This window comes from Chanodichthys erythropterus, chromosome 18, assembly GCF_024489055.1.
Source record: "Chanodichthys erythropterus isolate Z2021 chromosome 18, ASM2448905v1, whole genome shotgun sequence".
Lineage (NCBI taxonomy): Eukaryota > Metazoa > Chordata > Actinopteri > Cypriniformes > Xenocyprididae > Chanodichthys > Chanodichthys erythropterus.
In genome coordinates, this window is record NC_090238.1 from 28,232,374 (window position 1) to 28,253,091 (window position 20,718).

At 36.9% G+C, this 20,718-nt stretch overlaps 1 protein-coding gene across 1 annotated transcript in view; it reads right to left on the reverse strand.

Annotated features, from left to right (window-relative positions):
- alk (ALK receptor tyrosine kinase) overlaps nt 1-20,718 on the reverse strand; it is a 504,605-nt gene that overhangs the window by 41,375 nt on the left and 442,512 nt on the right. Inside the window, exons 7-11 of the mRNA XM_067367730.1 lie at nt 20,584-20,718; nt 20,225-20,325; nt 16,510-16,676; nt 14,954-15,048; nt 4,672-4,791 (exon numbers count right to left, since the gene is read on the reverse strand). Coding sequence (XP_067223831.1) covers nt 4,672-4,791; nt 14,954-15,048; nt 16,510-16,676; nt 20,225-20,325; nt 20,584-20,718 — 618 coding nt within the window. The remainder of the gene's footprint in view (nt 1-4,671; nt 4,792-14,953; nt 15,049-16,509; nt 16,677-20,224; nt 20,326-20,583) is intronic.

The window sequence follows — 20,718 nt, forward strand, 5'->3', positions numbered from 1 at the left end:
GCGAGGCCACGACCAAACCACGCCTATCGGTTACAGGCGGCATTACCAGGAAAATTCAAACAAATAAATCGTGAGTTAGTTCATACATTTACAGCGAAATGGTGCTAAATTGCTTTGTACCTGGATGTACACCCAAAACCAGGAAAGGACAAGCAAGTTTCCATCATTTTCCGATTAAGTTAAAGATTTGGAGCGATGTAAACAGTGGCTGCGGGCCATCAAACACCCGAAGTTTGGAGATGACACCGTTATAGAAAACCTAAAAAAACGCAGAATATGTAGTCTCCATTTCACGCACGAGGACTACGAACCAAATATCTTTGCAATGAAGAGAACCATTCTGAAGGACACCGCGATACCATCTATATTCACTTTCCCAGAGGACGAACAGCCTGGGCATCTGGCACTAAGCGTATTCGCCTAGAGGTAAGACTCGCTGATACTAGACTGATAACACAGTAGCCTATATGTAGTGTTGTAGGTAGCAGTAAAACTGCAAACTTAGCAAAGTAACGTTAGATAGACAATTACATATAAGTTGCATATAAGTTGACTGTTATCAAAGTAAAGCCACTGTTCTGTAAAACTGAGTTTATTTATCTATTTATGCTAACGTTACCACAAAAGCCTGTTTCTGTATTGGTTGAGATGACTGCAGAGACCGATAAATTTGCGAGATGAACCACTGATGTAGTGCAGACAAAATAAGTTAATTACTGTAAGCTTAAAAATATAATTGACACCCACTTTTGATATAATCTTTGATCTATGTCCGTGAGTAACCTCAAATGCGCATATGTATGGGCGTGGTGAAAAAATGCGGAACTACCTGCTATTACTGGCTGTAGTTTTAAGCCTCTGGCCAAAAAAAGCCTCAGATGACGCAAAATGACGATTTTTGCGTCATCTGAGGCTTTTTTACAGAATAAAAATGCATAAATCTCTCATCTCGGGCTGATATGAAGGGGGAAAGCACGCTAATTCGAAAATACTAGTGGTATTCTACTAATACAAAGCTTAATGCTAAATCCTGAAGTAACCCTTTAACTAATAAATGTACTAAACTGAAATGTTGTCCCTGAGCGCCGTAACGACATCTCTCATAACGATTTGTAACTTTACAAAGTAAACAATGATCCAAAAAACACTTAGCCTCTTCGCTAATTAGAACACAAAATGCCATTGGTATGCTACTTCCGCCACCTCACCGCCCTGCAGAAACAGGTGGATATATATATATATATATAAAATCCCACGTTCTTTTTTACAGTAGCGCCCTGCGGAAACAGGTGGATTATATATATATATATATATATATATATATACACCTCTGCGTACGTTAAGTCCATAACCCCACAAATCTACGCTCAGGTTAGTAACGGACTAAAGTACAGTTTAGGTGGAGCAGTGGGGCACACCAACTGATATTTTAGAGCTCCGACTAGCACATTGGCATTAGTTAAGTATACTTAGACTGTGTAGGCTAATAATGGGTTTTTTCCTTTTAGAGCAACAGAGTGTTGCTAGATCAATCTAAACAGGGTGGGCCTCAACCTCTGGTTATGGTGAGATTATTCTAACTAAGTGTCTGTGGGTAAACCACTGCGTGATTATGTAAAGTTACCAATAGAGGAAGCTAAATTGGTCAGCCTGATTTTATGGTAATGGTCATGGCCCTGGTTAAAGTAATCTTACCTTAATTCGGTGTGTTCAGATCTATGGGGACTAAATAAACGTATTCTAGAATGAGCAAAGTGGGTAAGGCCTCTAGAATATTAATCATCGCCTCTGTCTAATGACCAGGACTGACGAGATTGTGCGTATGAGATCGTATGCCCGGCCGGTGCGAGACTCAAAGCGTTATAGGAATCCGAATGAACGAATAAAATAAGAGTAAAGAGTTAAATAGAATCATCAAATGTATAGATAAATTATCGTATAAATTGTCAATTATCAATTGGCATTCAAACCTAAATTCGAGGTCATAATAAAATGGAGTCAGATAAACGTTTAATTGGAATTAAACTATTTTGCCACACTGAAAAGACAAACGCGCAAGAAACCTTCCCCGCCAGGTGGGAAACCGCCGTTGGGCCGATTGGGCGGGCCTTACACTTTAAAAGCAGAAGCTGCTGTTTATTGGCTTCAAACTGTAAGTATGTCTTTTAAACGTAATGTTATAGTTCTGTTATTATTTTTAATGCATCAAGGACATATACAAAGAGCAACTCATTTTTGCTAGCCAGTTAGCTAAGTTCTAGTGCAACAAACGTCTATGTTCATAGACAAACAGTTGTTCATGCTATAAATTAAACGCTACCTTTACAAAAATGTGACTACTCAGTCATGTATTCGGCAACAGTAAAGCTTTAATCAGGATACAACTGAATATTGAAAGCTAACAAACAGCAGTGACAGCATATCTAAACACTTTGACACAAATACTAAATGAAATACCATTCATAAATGTCCTTTAAAAGCCGCGATTGCGATTGACCGTCTTGATCTGGATCTGATTCGGGCTCAATTTGATACAGCAATACAGACGCCATTATTTACATTTCCAGCTTAGCATGTAACTACGAATGGTAAGGGGCGTGGCGTTTCCGGACGCTTCGGCGAATCATGATACACTGGGCCAGCTACCAACCTCCCAACCAATCTGAGCACACTGAGTATTTCGGAGGGAGTGGCTTAATAGAAGCAGGAAGTCAAATGAGCCGTTCATATGAGAGTGGAAACAGAGGTGTAGAATAAACGTAAAATAGGCCTGTGGCCTTGTGCCTACGGATGAATCACAGCCGTGTTGATATACAGCCATAAGGCACGGCTACTGGTGTGATATTGCTCATTTAAATGGAATTAAAGACATTGAATGTACTGCAAGTTATGTTATCTATTGTGTTCTATCATCAAGAAGACAGAACTAGCGGTTGACTTCAGGAAAACAGAGAGTAAACAAACAATGGTTGTACTAGCAGAATGCTAATTCCAGTACTCACTGGGTTGCTGATTTGCCATCTTTTTAAAAAAAAAAAATTAATCTTTTTTCACTCTGCCATGGTAGTCCCGCAAGAAACATCATAAAGGCAGGAGTATTTTTTGCCATAGCTCCACGATCCTTTCCTCCAATGGATAATTCCCCTATTAGCACCAATATCATCTTCTCTCTGTCGTTTCACCATGTTTGAAAGCTGTGTATGGAAGAGCTTCTAGCTGCTATTGGTCACCTTTAATAGGTTCCCAAAAAAAAAAAAATAAAAAAAAAAAAAATAAAAATGAAATGCTAGAATGCTAGAAATCTTTCTGTCAGGACTTCATGAAGCATCGCAGACTTCATGAAGACTTTATATATATATATATATATATATATATATATATATATATATATATATATATATATATATATATATATATATAGATATATATATATATATATAAAGTCTTGCCAGTGGCATGCAGTGGTGTTCTGGTATTTTTACATTTATTCCAAAATAATAACATATGGCAGTAACAATTTAAGCAATATATTTTTTATTTGTGAACTGATGTTCAGCTGTTGTTTTTAACAGTCAACTTATGCCATCAGTCATCAGTCATGCTGGTCAAACGCTGGTCACAAACAAGAAGATGCATCTTTAATTTCACCCCCCACAGTCATCATGTTTTCTGGCCATTTCAAGTTTGATTTTGACATGACAAAACGGTGAAATCTAAGGGGCTGATCTGTTTAATTGCATTTTAATTAGCCTTCCCATGAATGCCATCATCTTGTTCATTCAGACTGATTCGCGAACGCAGTGCACAAATGAAAACAAGAAGCGGGATTTATCGTGTGAACCCATCATTGCGCGATGGAAACATTGCCTCCTCTCACGTGACTTTCCCCCATTCATTCCCAATTACCCCCCACTAAATCCAGGGGAGGCAAGAGAGATGCGGACTCCGGCTGTAACTTTACCTGTTGGTGTCACTGTTGGACAGTGTTACTTTAGAGTGATTTATACACTTTTAATGTCACATTTTGTAATATTTGTGGTGTTCTATTTTTGTAATGTGGATTATTTTCTCATCCATTTCTCATCACTGTCTCCCTTGCCTCTTTGGGGGAAACGCCCCTGATTCTTGCGTCCCAACATCCACTGTTGTTTACAAATCACCATGACACCCTACATCAAACAACTCGTGCCAAAACTGGTCTGATATTGTGTAGTCTGAACCTGACACAAGTCCACATGTCATAATAACAAGCAACTACAGGTATGCTTCTAACCACAAGTCAAAAAGTTTGCACACATTTACGATGCTGTTTGCGAATGGTTGCTGGAACTACTGTTTCAGGAAAACATAGATTTGTTGAACTATTTTGATGAAGATGTAACTTGCGACCGTATTTGGCTAACATTACTTTTGGGGAACGCAGGCCTGGATGGTAACCGTAAGAGACTATAGTTAAAACAGACTATTTGAACAATGACTGAAAATGTGTTTGTTTTAGTGCTCATGTACTGTATAGTTTCAATACAATAACAAGAATAAACGTGGTTTGTACCAAACTTCAGACTTGTAAATCACACTGGGGCACATTTCAGTCTGAACAAGCTAGATAAAAGTTAGAAACAATTCAAAAAAGACAAAGAGCTCAAGCACATGAAAGTAGCTAAAACTCACATTCTGTAGACGCTCCAGGCTCTACATAGAGTGGTGTAGTGGTCTTGATGTTCTCATTGCTTGGTGTGATCAGTACTTGCATGGGGCTTATGGGAGCCACCGGAGGAAATTCTCCATTGGCTGAGGATGAGAGAAAAGACACAATACATTGTTGTGGTCCAACAACACTACTGCAGCCAGAGAATATGTTGCAGGCATTGTAAAAAGCACAGTTTCTGTAAGCCTATAGAAAACTGCTCTATTTGCCATAAGGGAAAAAAAACAAACAAACAAACAAAAACATTCTTTTAGATAATATATTCCATGACAATATCCATTCTATAAAGCTGGTAATGATATCCGCATATTTGTCTAGAGAATTGCTTGAATATATGAGAAACATGCGCTGAAAAATGGCTCAACTGTTTGCATACTTTTCACATTGAGAAATGTTAATGATATGCTAATAAGGATGCTTGCTGATGATGTAGAAGTCTCAGATGGGTGAACACTAGATCTCAAAATCTTGATATGAATTATACCCAACAGGAAAAATTCCTTGTCACCAGGCCACTACTTATAAATGTGCATGTAAACAGTGTACAAAAAAAAAAAAGCAAATGCGAATAAACTACCCATTTTTAGTGTTAAAAATCTAATAGGCAATATTTTCAAGCCACCAAGAATATATGGCTATCTAGCATATTTTACTTTTTTAGAAAGCCTAATAAAACCTTTTCTAGGGGCATGTAATATTTAGCCATATGCCTTTGCATTTCATGAGCATTTTTCTGTTTCCTGTCTCTCTTTGACTGGATTTGACATTTCCATCACCTCCTCTCATGCGATTTTCATGGGGTAATATTTTATGGACATGCCCGCTTAATGCTCAAACAGGAGGATAGTGAGCAGTCAGGGTAAAGCATACATTATTTATATAATTTTATACCAATTGCATTGTTCAGTTTTTGATTCTGATTGGCTGATGTGTTGATTACACAGCTATGTAGTAGTTCCAGGATTGCTGACTGCATAATTGCAAATTACATTGACTTGTGCAGTTTCTATGGAAGATATTTTATTTGCGGCATAAGGAGGTAGCTTTAGTGATGGAAATTCTAAAAATGTCTTGAAATAAACATATGTACTGTGGTATAAGCAGAATAATTGACTCCAATAATAGAATTACTGCCAACACTTTATTTTACAGTGTCCTTGTTATAATAGTAAATTATACATTTACATAAAACTAACCAAACCTTAATCCTAACCTTAAACCTATAACTGCATGCATGTAACAAGGACACCTTAAAATAAAGTGTAACCAAACACCAGAGGTTTACATCACAGGTAAGGCTGATTTTCAATGAATTCTTAAAAACCTCAGTAGGATAAAAAATAACTGGCAGAAACAAATATTCAAGCGTTTGTCTTCAAAGAGTTACTAGACAGTATTAGTTTGATTATGAAGCATGTTATACATGTACTTATTAGACCTAAAACACAGACTAAGCTCCACAAAAGTAGACAAGCACCACCAATGGTGTCATGAGTTTAGTTCATGTTTCTTAATTACTATGACAAGCCACATGAGCTTCTGCATTGTTCCAATTGTCAACTCCCTGTGAAGACAAATCATCCCTTTCCCCAAATGTAGCCACTCAGACAATACTGGGACTCTGTGAAAAATGCTACCTCTCATCTCAATCTCTTAATCATTGCTTTAAAAATACTCATCTACTCCCACGAAACTCCCGCACCACTCTGACTAGAGTTGGCATCATTCATCACAATCTGGACTCCCCATTACAAGCTCCTTCCCATGATGCACCCTGTCGCAGGGCTATTATCTGTTCTCCCATTTCAGGAATCGAAAAGGAAGTAGATCCGTTAAAATCATACCTCTGAGACACCCTGCCTTGTGTCGCATGCAAAAAGGAAAGAAGAGTTTTGTCTTTTATAACAAACAAAGTTTAAATCAAACAATTCTGTAGTTAGTAGTTACTTCAGAGCAGTGCTGAGTAGATTACTTACAAATTGTAGTCGGTTACTGATTCCAAATTACATAACAAACGCTGTGTGGCTCTCAGTTTTCAGTGATAGGCACATGACTAGTGGTTGATCTGTGTGTGCAATTCCACAAACCTGGAAGAACTATTTAAATATTCAGCTTTTTTTCAGCGAGTTTTTTTTTTTTTTTTTTTTACCCAATTGGATTTGTCAAAGAATAAATGAGATAAATAGAAAACTAATGCATGCTATTTATTTGATTTGAACTGAAGCATATAGCGTATATTTAAAAAGTGTCATTCTACATTTTACTTCCAAACATTACATAATATGCTACTTGTAATGCAGTACCCATAACATGCATGAGTTGTAACCACCGGTCCATGTCTCTGATTATTCATGTTTTTTTTTTTGTTTTGTTTTTTTTTACTTTCACTGTGAATGGCAAGTTACGAGTAGTTTGACTGCTGCACCAGCACACTGCAGTACACAATTTTGGCTGGTGGTCAAAGACAAGATTTCTTGAACTGTGGAAGAATGTAATCCTTTGCTCCAGGGAGAACTGTCACTCAGCAGTTTTTCAAATCTGCCAGGACAATCAGAAAACAGCTTAGTCATCACTCTTCAAATACTTCAATATGTCTCCATATCCAACTGGACAGTTGAGATTCTTGAATGGTTGGTATATGATAATCTAAATCCTAAAGCCTAGACAAACCATTTAAAGAGATAGTTCAACCAAAAATGAAAATTCTGTCATCCTTTAAACACTCTGTCATTCCAAACCCATAAGACTTTGGTTTATCTTTAAAACACTGTCCTTGACATCTTGAAAATGGCTGTATGATTTGCTGCCGTCTCTTCAGTTTACTCATCAGAAGCTTTTTTTTTTTTTTTTTTGCCCATCTGAAATAGTGTGCTGGTCATATTGATGCCAATTTTATTGACAGTGACAGTACAGAAAGCACAGGAAATAATGGGGGCAGTAGAGGGTAATGAGATTGAGAAAGTCAGACTCAAACTTGTGTTCCTCACACCAGAAACAAGGCTCATCTTTTTAAGTATGTGTTAGGGCATGGCATGTGTTAGTATTCCAATAGTATATATACCCAGGGGTCTAAATAAATTCAAACGAAGCTGGAAGTCAGAGCGGTTTTCTGCCCACTGTCAGTTTCTCTTAAGGGGGATGTCAGATGAGAACTTTTAAATGCATGCTTTGTAGTCTAGATAGCAGCACTTACTGGAGTGCTGCAGGGAAAACGATAAATCAAACTCGACACAATAGTTGGCAAGAATACACAGAAATTGCACCTACATACCTGTAAGATGCTCTGGCTCTAAAATGTATTAAAAATCTTAAGCCACACTTAAAAAAATACATGGATTTCATTGCATTATATGACAATATATATATATATATATATATATATATATATATATATATATATATATATATATATATATATATATATATATATATATATATATATATATAAAAAAAGAAAAAGTGGCATGAAAATGTTAATGAATAAAGTCAGTTTCCTTCATGTTCACTCTGCCCTATCAGAGCAACAACAGGTATAGTTAACTATCTTTACTCATCACATTACCAAAAGCATGTTCCACTAATGGCTGACAGCTAAGAACCCAAATACTTTTTGTGAGTGTTTTGAACAGTCTCCACCTTATTTTGCAATACAATTTTCTGTGAATGTGCGAGACTTCTGATTTATATTATATGTACATATCTAGAAGAACAGTAAACTGTAAAACTATGTGTGCTATAAATCAGTGTATTTAACAGTACATTAAAATTGAATTTTCAATGTATTTATTTTCAATTTATTTTATTTAAAAATGGGACAGTGTACATTAATCAACATGAATGTAAATGTACTCAAGTTTTCAATGGTTGTCCCCTTTGCCAGATGTTATTAGGCATAATAATATGATAAAATGATAAAACATGTATTTAATAATATGACAACAACAAATAGCAGTTTGCAATATCAAGCAGCAGAAACCTCACAAATGCAAGCTAAAATTGTCCAGACCTGTCCCTTGTCCAGATGAAAAAAAAGAAAAAAAAAAAGAAGGATAAATTGTATTAAACTTTTAAATATTTTATTAAATATAATAATATTATTTTTATATATAATATTTGCTATTTAATACAATATATAAAAATGCAATTTGGCTTGATATCTAATGTAATTTACTGAATTGTGTGTGTGTGTGTGTGTGTGTGTGGGTTGGGGGGGGGGGGGGGGGGTAATGCTATTTCATGCATTCTGACTTATTTACACTGTTAAAGAGTTGGATTCTCATGATAAACATGGCCAAAGTTTCAAAAACTTGGAACTTGGATGTATTGTTGGATGTATAACGGAGTATTTCTGTGCCAAAAATACTCTTCGGATTGCTTACTTTTTCGAGTATGGCCCTTTATTACATAATAAAGGGTGGAAATTCCTTGTACGGGCACTTCTTCCAGAAAAGCATGCGCACACACATCAACCAGGGCGAGAGAGCAAGAGCACGCCCATCTACACGCTTCGTTCGGCTTTAGAGAAGTCGTCGGCAGCCCTGCACAGGACTTGCATGAGATAGATTTATCACTTTGTTTTTAGACTACGAAATCAACAATGTCACCAAAGAAGTGTGTTTTTGGATGTGAGGGAAAGATAACCTTGCTTCCCAAAGAATCCAGCATTAAGTGGAGCTGAAAGATTTGTGCTCACGTTACATTGATGCGCTCTCAATATTTGTCATTAAATTAACCATAGAAACCATCTTAAATTAACTATCAAAATAAGGATAGAGTCGTGTCTGGTAGTTGCAATCACTTTTTCACTGGTTAAAATTAATAGAGAATATCTCGTGTTTTTCCATGGCTGCTCGAGCCCTCAGGATCAGTGCTTATGGTTTTATAAAAAAGGTCCAGTTTGCCGCTGGATTTACAGATCATTTAAAACTGAAATATGGAGCGGTCACAGCAATAATGAGTAAAACTGCATTAAATGTCTGTTTTGTTGGCAATAGGCAAAATGCATATAATGTAAACAATACGAACATAGTGAATTAATAAATTCATTATTCATCATTCACTATACGCTATATTCATTATAGTGATTCAAAAGTTATCTAGTGATAATGCGATGGTGTATTGTGTGTGTTTAAATACATTTGTTTAGCTGACCATTTATAACTTGCAGACGATCTCTACACAAAAGCTGCACACGCTCGTCACTCTTTAGCTTCACCCACGGCATGCCTCCAGGAGCTCAGCTGTTTTCAGAAAGACTTGGTACAGCTTATCTATCTTTTATAAATATGATCAAACTTAAGACTCTTAGAAGATATGATGGATGCTATACTACTCTATAGATATTCAAGATTAACATGAGATTGGCAGAAACTGTGTGTGTTATGTATCCTTTAAGTACTTTTTGGCACAAATCCATAAACCTGGGATGGAAATAAATAAAGAGAACTAAAACATTGACATTTGCTTGAACTAGGTTTTTTCAGTTGGAATTCAGAGCAATTCTCACTGGACCACATAATATCTGACTCCAGCTGCCAGATACATTCATAATATTTCAGCTTGATGCTTATTTATTTATTTATTTATTTTATTTTATTTTTTTATTTCCCAGTAATGGTTGATTGAGTTCAAACTATAAGCTTGGGCCCTTCACAGACAATAAGTTGCCCTAAAGCTTTAGTACGTTTAAATGCATGGTTTATGAAATTTACAGTCAATCTGATGTTTAAGACTGGGACAAATCCATGATGAATATATAAACTACCTAAACCATTCTTTAGCTCCATGTGTCAACATTTCAGAATTTCAATATCTCAAATCAAATTGCATATCTGGCACCCACAATCCCTGTGAGATACATTGGAGCATTCCACTCATGCTGCCGAGAAGCAACGCATTGCATGTTGCTCGTTAGGGAAACACCAAACAATCGCTGAGCAGCTGGCATTGTCATAAATGCAGCGCTTGGTGATTTTATGAGGTTTGGGCACCACAGGTAGTGCTGTAGAATGAATCCTAAAAAACCTAGTATGACTTCCTGACAGCCTTTTTTTTTATTTTTTATTTTACCATCACAGACTGTCGCTCTGGGTAGGCATGCAAATTTTCTTATTGATATGACTCCCTGTTCTGAAAAGAAAACTAATAAAAACAGGATAAGAGAGTCTGCCACCATGCCAAAGCCAGGAAATAGAGGTAAACACCCACAAAGTGAATCCAGTGCCATCTGTTTCAACTGGAGCACAATGAGATGAAATTAATGCTCTTACAGGAAACACAAAGCAATAGAATTGTCTAAACTTTATTTATCACCACATGACAGAGTGCATAAACTTTTTAGAATGACACCACAAGCTCATTGCATGAGCAGTCCAATTGGAGCAACCCAAGGGTTAAGAGCCTTGCACCATGAAACAATGTTAATGGATCATAGCTTGTGATATGTGGGGATAAAAGCAGGCTTCTGGTTACCAGCTCTGAGCTTTAAACACTAAACCAGGGCTTTTCAGCTCCAGTCCTTTAGGCCTCCATGACACTGTCCTCCAGATCTTAGTTTCAAAGCTCAAGCATTTTGAGAATTTGTGCATCTGTTACTGAATTTTAATGAATTGACATGTTAATTATTATTATAATTAAAATTATTATTATTGTATTTTATTAAGCATTATGAGACGTCTGATGAAGAGCCTGCATGCTTGAAACATCACCTATGTGATGGTCCATTATTATTATTTTTTTGTATTTTTGGAGCTTTTGTGTGCTGACATTTTTCTTATATCGATTCTTATTTCTTTTGTGGAGCACCCTAATTGAGTAGTTTTGCCAGTGATGTGCGTGATATTGTTTTTTTTTTAATATAATTTTTGGCAAATGTAAAGGCCCCTTTCACACCCAAAGTGAAATTAATAAGCCTCACACTGAAGAAAATCAGTGAAAAAAAAAAAAAAAAAAAAAAAAAAGGCACAGCTCAAACAAACCTTCCATATTCCGGATTACATAAGGATAAGATGCAGGAGAAGAAAGTTTACTCCAGCAAAAAAACAAAAAACAAAACAAATGTTATGTTATTCTAAAGTCATTTTTGCCTATTAGTATGGTTTAATTGGATCATTGAAAGTCAGCAGCAAAGACTTTGGTTAATGAAGTGAGATTAAATACATAAAGTATGTTGCATTTCACTGTTTTTTATTCATTTTGAGAAATACTGAATCTCTTTTGTGCAAGTGAGATGAATAAATGCATTAATCTAGAACTACAATAAGCATCATGCTTACACAGCACCTGACTTGACAATATTTTTTTGTTTTTTCAAAGTTACTAGGCACTCAGCATTTTCACTTGGCCACAATTTTGACATCAATACCATGGAGACAAACGGCCTCATATATCATATAGATATTTAAAATTTTATTACATAATTTGGTAGCAGGTATATTAGGCTGCTGTCACTTTAAGACCTGACACACAGATCCATTATGCTGTTACACATGCGTTTTCTTCTCTTACATGAATACTCACAAAGGCCGGAATGTTGACATTATTTTCTGTGTATTTGACTGTTTAAGAGCAATAAGCAGTGAAAAAGAACTTAATTTAGTACTGAGACAGAGGCGGCTTTATGCGTGCACTTCGGGTGTGAACAAAATCTGTGCAAAGGAGTAAAATTATGCACAATATGCGCAATCCCATGCCAAAATTCAAGCCCTGTAACACCAACAATATTCATCCGGAGCAAATTAAACGAGTGAGTGAGGGGAGGCGGGTTTGTCTGTCAACTCACTGTTGAAGAGATGAGAGAGCGAGAAAGCGCAGCTGGTATTATGTGTCTATTCTGTGGAAAATCGATATTTCTGACAACACTATATTGCACTTAGTTTATTATTTCAGTTGCCTTTTTATAAGGCTACAATTGAAAAACGTATATATTATATATAAAATTTATCCCGCCAAAGTGGCATTTGGCGGGTGTTATTGGCAAGCCCTGTATGGCACAAATTACAGTAATGCTTTACTTTAAAAGTAATGTTTTAAATTTTGGTATCTTTGCCAACCTGAGCACAATTTGATGACACTGAAATGATATTTATTCTGAAATTCTGGAGGAGACAGATGTCAGAATAATACAGCGTATTTCTCTGGAGAAAAAAGATTCATCCATTCTATCTCATTGCTGTCAAGGAAAAACAACTGATCTTTTGTGATTTATCTTTTAACAAGCATGTTATGTAGCTTGTATCAAATTTTTAACAATTACATTTTAAACAAATCAGTCATGCCAATGATGCACACTGCTTACCCTTGGAAACAATGCTAGATGGGTACCGCAAACCCCAGTGTGAAGATGCATAACTATAATATTTAATTTAGCCAGGGAATGAGGGCATAATAAATAACTCTACACATTCCGAAGTGCCATCGGAAAGGGAAATGGCAGAGAGGATGGAATAAATGGCAGCCATAGTGCTGCCATGTCGAATCGATGTATGGCAGAAAATGGCGTCAGATACAAATTGCTAGGCAAATATTTCATGGACCAAGTGAGCCATTCAACATCAGTGGCACTCTCTCTCATGCCAACGGAGAGGGATTAAGAAGCCTTTGTGAAGTGCTCAGATCTCAGATATACATCTCATCATGTCTAATGACACTTTAAAATCATCACAGTGTGAGGATAAAAGTGGAAACCATCAAGAGAGAATTTTTCATGTGCATGTTGTTTATGTATGATCAGGTTAAGCTGTCTACTTTGCTGTTTATTACTGGTCCTTAATGCAAGGAAACATTACTGAAAGCTAAAACAAACTGGAATTATAAATTAATATGTTTTAAACAGCACAACAAACAACTGTAAAGCCCTATCCACTTCTTTAGGGAAGTAACGCACTTCTTCTTGCACTGTTGCCAAGGTCTAGAAGGGCAAATGTATGATGGAGTCAGTGCCAAGTAGATTCAAAGTGCCAAACGCTGAAGCAAATGCATTGGCACCTTCAGAGAAAAAAGCGAGACGCCATAAGGCCAACAAATAAAAGATCTTATCCTGTTTAATCCAAGAGGTTTGCATTAATGATTCCCATTCCTGTTCTTTTCCCAGCTGTGCAATATCCTGTGCTGATCTCCTTCAAATCCGTCTAAAGAGCCCCCTCAGACGGCTCACAATTTCGTGCACAATCAAAATGTGGAACTTGAGAGGATGCTTTTCTTGTCAATGTCCTTTTAGTACTGGCTTAAAGGTCTTGTCATCCTTGTGTCATCATTGACATCAATGACATTTTAGTTAACGTGTCAAAGCCGCTGTATGAAGAGTTGATTCCAGCTTCAGCAGCGAGTGATTTGTATGAAACATCAGGCCAGAGCTACATCCATGGCTTTGTGTTATTAATCTTTGTTACATCACACAATGAATTAAACTTCATTTGAAGATACACATTTTCTAGACCCTGGCAACAGTGCGAGAAGACGTGCGTTACTTCCCAGAAGAAGTGGATAGGGCTGTTTAAAATGTATTCATTTATAATTCCAGATAGTTTTAGCTTTCAGTATGTTTCCTTGCATTAAGACCAGTAATAAAACAGCAATGCAGACAGCTTAAAACTGCTGTTAATTATGTATGTATACATAATTTGTTCAGTAAAATTCTCTCTTGATGGCTGCCACTTTGATCCCACAGTGTGATGATTTTAGTCCATTTTTTAGACCATTTATACAATTTTTTTTGACAAAGTAGTACCATAATTTTTGGACATCAGTTCATTCAGATAATCTCCAGATAGCTGTACAAACATCTGCAAATATTTTCAAGTTATAATGGCAAGAATGAAAGCAACATTTTACATTTAAATTTAAAAGAGCTAACAGCTCACACCGAATCAATTCTGTCAATTCACCAGCTCTAGCACCCTCATTCTGAACAAAAAAGTTGATGTCAACCAGAAAAAGTCAGCCAGTCAATAAATACTCATGATATGCCCACAGAGGATCAATTTCAGGTACCCAAAGCACTGTAATAAAAAAAAAAAAAAAATTACTAATGCTAATTAAGAGCAGTTTCATAGCATTCTCTTTAGGCGAAGTCAGTTATTTGCAAACTGCATTTGAGCTTGAATGGAGGGGGTGGTACCGGCCACTAAAAAACCAATTAGTGGACGGTTAATGGTTATATAAATTATTTATTTTTAAAATGGCTACTTCTCTCATCTCAGAACAGAAAATGGCAGAAAATGAAAATAATGAAGCTGCAATACTCACTTTCAAGGAAGCACTCCATGCTCAGAGTGAAGTTGTCCACAGCAAATGCAATCCCTGCACTAGATGAAATATCAGCACTGAACTGTAGGTAGAACCTAAAGAGTGACAGAAAAGAAATAAGATAAATTAAAGAGAGTGAAAATATATTTTAAGCCGAGACATAAAATGGAAACAAAACATGCTGGTAACACAGCAGGAAATAGGATAGCTATTAACTACAGTCATGTTGGAACAATAAACACTGGAGATGGAATGTCTGTGAAACATGCACATGATGTCATTCCAAACCATATTAGTTTTGTCAGTCCAACAAAAATAAGATGTTTAGTAGAACATCCAGGCTACTCTTTTCCATACTTCAAATAATGAATGGGTACTGAGGCTTTCATGCTCCAAAAACAGCACAATTAAATGAGTCATTATGACTTGTGTGACTATATCCATAGTCTTCCGAAGCAATACAATAGTTTTTAGGTGAAGACTGGAATTTGTTATTTTTCACTCAAAATCTTATTTGTGCTGATTTATTTCACTGCAGGTTTAATGACAAATCCCATTTGGTTCTCATATGTATGGAATAAAGCAGTATGCTCAGTCTTTTAAACATCTACTTTCATGTTCCAATGAGGAAAAAGGTTTGGAATGCAGGGCTTTACTTTTTAAGTCAACTATTCGTTAAAAAATATATCAAATTACAAAAAGAATAAGGTGTAAGTATTTAGCTAAGGTGTATTTCCAAACTACCAGAAATGTGTATCTATATATATATATATATATATATGACTACAGAAGAGCCCATCACATTCCCTATGCTACAGTATTTTGAATAAATCCCTGAGAGGAGTGCTACCCCCTGCCCTAATATCTCCCATGGCAATAAATGTGTAAGAATTGGCTCTTTGGGTCATGGGGCATGAAGCTTTGCAGCTATGCTGTGAAGTGCTGAATAAATCTTAAAAAATGGAACTACAACAAGAAAGGGGTAAGGAGGCCAGGAATGAAATTTTAATCACCCTCTGTGGACTGGAATTAGTGAGACTCTGGATAACAAGAGTGGGGGTTTTGGGAGGGTTAGATGAGATTCCAATCAAACATGTAGAGATGTAACACCCTTCTATTTTCATTGGCCCTCCTTATTCTTACAAGTCAAGAGCAGTAGCTAATTGGAGTGAAAGTGTGGATGAATGGTGAACCTCTTCATTGATTTTTTTCCCTCTGTCAGGTTTTTTTCTTCTACTGCGAAGACTGATATGGTGAGCACAGGATGTGCAGTGCTGTGCCGGGCCCATAGGCAGGGATGTGGCACCAGAGGGATTCATTAGGATTTCCGAGTAAATGTGTGGGTTTGTGCAAAACCAAAGTTAAATGACTACAGCTTGCTCAATGGTGAGTGAAAACTTTTTTCATATGTATCCGTAAGAATGAATGCAAATTAAGTAGATGCATTCCTGCCATTGTTTACCTGATTATGCCATTGTTAACTTACAAATGAAGTGCACACTCAGACCATGGATGACTTTCAGCATAAATTTGATGGTTGTAACTACTAGACTTACAGATCCACCAAACCGAAGAGTGGTAGGGTAATGAGTTTCCACCCTTTCCCCATATTAGCTTCGCTTGTTGAGTTCCACAGACTCCGTTGGCCCTCAGGCCCTGTGCTATTCTCTATAATCCAGAGTGATAGCATTCCATTTGAAGATCCACACACCCAGAACTTGACCTGTAGGAAAAGATCACAAAATCAGACTTGGTAACACTTTATTTCGAAGGTCCACTTTAGACATTCAACTGACTGCTATAAGGAACTGGTTTCAAAAGTACAGCAATAAGATATATATATATATTATATATATATATATATATATATATATTTATATATATTTTTACTTATTTTTTGTGTTATTTAAATTGTAAATTTGATCCAAATTTACAATTTACATGACACCTAACTAAAAAAGATAGCTCAAAAAATACACACATTTTATTGATACACAGAATAATTAATGTAATGGGTTTTATAAACACAAGCTTTAAATTTCTGCTTTTGAATCCCCCCCAAAATTGGCACCACTTTACTTCCATTGTAATAGCTTTTTTGTGGTCAGTATCATGCCACAAATGCTTTTCATTCAGCTTGACTCCTATTGAACCCAGCATATTCCTTTAAATAATGAGCACTTAGTTTTCTGGATGAACATCAATTGCGATCATACATTTTACACAAACATATTTCATGTTGTTAACAGTCTACTGCACCATTATGTTTTTGATTTTGTGATTTTTTTTTTTTACCCCATGTCAGTCTACTAATTATAACTATATTATCGTGGATTTTAGATTTTTTTGGTGGGTTGCTTTTCCATGTCAGTCAGATGGGCTGAGTGGGCAGTTTTTGGCCAGATTAGACTGCAAAATGGACCAGACTATGCTGATGTCAAAAGTCTGGTTCTGTGAAACTACATGTGACCTAGTGCAGATTGTAATGCTTATATCACATCTGCTCTGAGGTTCATCTATTATGAGGTACCTTTGTGTCAGACGACTTACAGTAGGCTGTGAAAACGCCAGCTGTTGAAAGGAGCAAGTCTTCTCCTATTACAGAAGACAGACTGAGAACAGTGGCTAGGGGGAGAGATCACAGTCATAATCTATAGTCTTGGTTCGTGACTGGATCTAGTCCAATATGCTGTCATGGCCCGCTGTGCCTCCACACCGCTCTGGGCACCGTTCATACAAGAATAAGCCCTCACCTCACAGCTATCTAAAGCTGTCAGTCAGACTTCTCATAAAGCCCAAACCAACACCTACCTCTCCACCTGTTCTCCTATTTATCTACACTCCATAATCTCCCTGATATTTTCTCTCTTTTTCTAACTTTCAATTTTTTATCCTGCTGTTTCTCTCTCTTTTCCATCTCTGTCAGTCTGCATTCCTCCTTTCCCTCTGAAACTCACTGTTTGAATGTTTTTTCTTCAGGAAGTCTTTTGCATTTGTGTAATTCACCTTTCCCAGCAGGCTTGTGTGTGAGCCACAGACTGATGGGGTCAAGGTCTATGAATTCTGAATCTAATACGGAGACAGTCTTTGAAAAGCTTTCCACCTAAGCGAGAGCCCGACATTTTTCTATTCTTCAAAACGGACATTAACATTTCACATTTGGTTGCCAAATTTCCATGTAATTACATTCAAATGACATTGAAATGTGGGTACAACAATAACCTCCTGACACTGGGCTACATTCTGTCGGTAGCGATTACAAAAGCAACTCATTAAAGCTATTGTGCAACCTAAAAATGTCACATATAGCCTTACAAATTGAAAACATTTTATTATGGCTCCTCAAGCTAACAATAAAACAAACTGGCAAAACGAATACAATTTAGGACATTAATGTGAAATAGAATTATTTGAGAAAATAATAATGATAATAAATTAAGCTATTACTAGTGTTGTACTAAAGACTACCTAAACTGAGACCAAGTCAAGACCAAGACCAAGATTAGTGTGTGTTGAGACCAAGACAAGACCAGGATGTCCCTTAAATAATACTTTAAATTTCGATTTGTTTTTCAACAAACCGTATCGAATACCCCCAGAACACTTTGAATATACAACACGTGTCACATGGGATCACTCTGTGATACTTTTGAGTCTTTTTAAAAAGGATTGATTGTCGAACGGGACATTTTTTTTTTTTTTTATTCTTTTGCAATCCAAAAAAGAAAGAAGGGCATATGACATTAGAACACCACCAGGGTGAGTAAATGATGACTTAATTTTCAATTTAAGGTGAAATATCCCTTTAATATTTTTCTCAAATAGTATACATTTCAATATACTGTATAGCTGTATTTATATTTTAGGAACAGGATATCAGGATAACAAAATACAAGGATATCATCATACTGTATGTGACGGTCCTTGGGAGGTTGAAAAATCCAGGTTTAAAGGTCCAGTGTGTAATATTTAGGAGGATTTATTGATAGAAATGCAATATAATAAACATGACTATAGGTGCGTCCCAATTCGCGTACTTGTGCACTATTCCATGATGTTTTTAAGTACAAATAGTGCAGTAGTGCGTTCACACTGAAAATTCCAAAAAGAAAAAGTGCACTTTAAATACCCGGATGATGCACTAAATTAACGGAAAAAACGAAGTGTGGAATGTTGGACACTTCGTGCACTCAACTGTCGCAGCTTTAATTACATAGCGGAGGGGAAGGGAGGATCGGACTCCGTTGTTAAATGACTAAATAACCTTATACAATTCACGCACTATATGGATGAGTGCATAGTGTAAAAGTGCATAGTGTATAGTGCGTCATTTGGGACGCAACTTATGTTTTCAGTGGTGCATAAAGAACTTACGTAATGAACCATTATGTTTTTATTACCTTAGAATGAGCCATTTGTATCTATATACACCACGGGTCCCCTTACATGGAAGTCGTCAATTTGCACTGTCATGTTTCTACAGTAGCCCTAAATGGACAAACTATTCTACAGAGCACTTTTGCTTGACTGGCTACTCTCTGCTGTCTCAGGCGATGACATGCTTGTCCTGTGTCAGCTACCATAGCTTCTCTATCTGCTTTGAAAAGGAGGAGTGAGCGGTGGACTGAACCGTTGGTTGCAATTCGCAGCCTCACCGCTAGATGCCACTAAAATGTACACACTGAACCTTTAAAGCAAAAGCACTGAAATATAATTTTTCCTCCCATCTTTTTTTTTTTTTTTTCTTTACTTCATGTCCCACTTAACCTACAGTGCATACACTACTGCATATGAAGAAACAGCATTAATAGTATATTATTTTCAATAACATATTGTACTCTCTCTTTTCACTCAAACCGAAAGTATAACTTTGGCTGTCCGAGGGAGGTAATTTGCGTCATCAGGAGGGAACGTGGACGTCCACGCACACACTAGATAGTGCACATGCAGCGATAACATCTTTCCGCACTCACAGCCAAAGGCTTGTGCTCTCATCTGTGCGTGAGATGGAGCGGAACGCGGAAAACGAAGTATACCCGGGCCTTTATCTGTAGCCATTACCTCCTGATGGGTTATCCGGACTGCTATAAAACCCGAATCAGTATTCAGAGCATTTCTATAGGTCTAGCATTGATCGCTGCATACATAGGGTAGGATGCATTTGCAAGTAAGAATTGATGGAAACTGTTCAGAGCTCCATTTGCTCAGAGATCCAGAGACACATTGCAAAAAACTTGCGAAAAGCAAAGAAAAATGGCACAGTCTTCTTACCATGCATGGGGCATTCCGCAGGGGGTAGAAGAAAAGCGGGCTTCGCACCTGGGCTGATCCTCGCTGACCTTTGGGCTGACTGTCGATAGCCAACAAGGCCCCTGCCATACAGAGTGATGCAAGACATGAAACAAACTTACACAAGACACCCCCTTCCCCCAAATGGATCGATGAAAGATGAAAAACAGACTATAACCAGTCAAAAGCTTGTTGTCAAACTTTAATAAAGATTATTTATTAACCATGTCTGTTTAAATTATATTGCTTTCTTTTTCATTTTTCAATGTTGTTAGTCAACTTGTGTTTGCAACAGTCTTTTTGTTGTTTAGACTTCAACTTAAGATGTTTAGGCAGAGCACCTGGTGATGGACAGCTGCCTCTGAGACCTTGGGGAATGGATGGATGGGCCCTCCACTGCGGACCCCTTCCTGGAACCAGCTGCCAGCTGCAATCTTCTCTCCCGAATGAGCAATAGCTGCCATTGAGGAACTGAC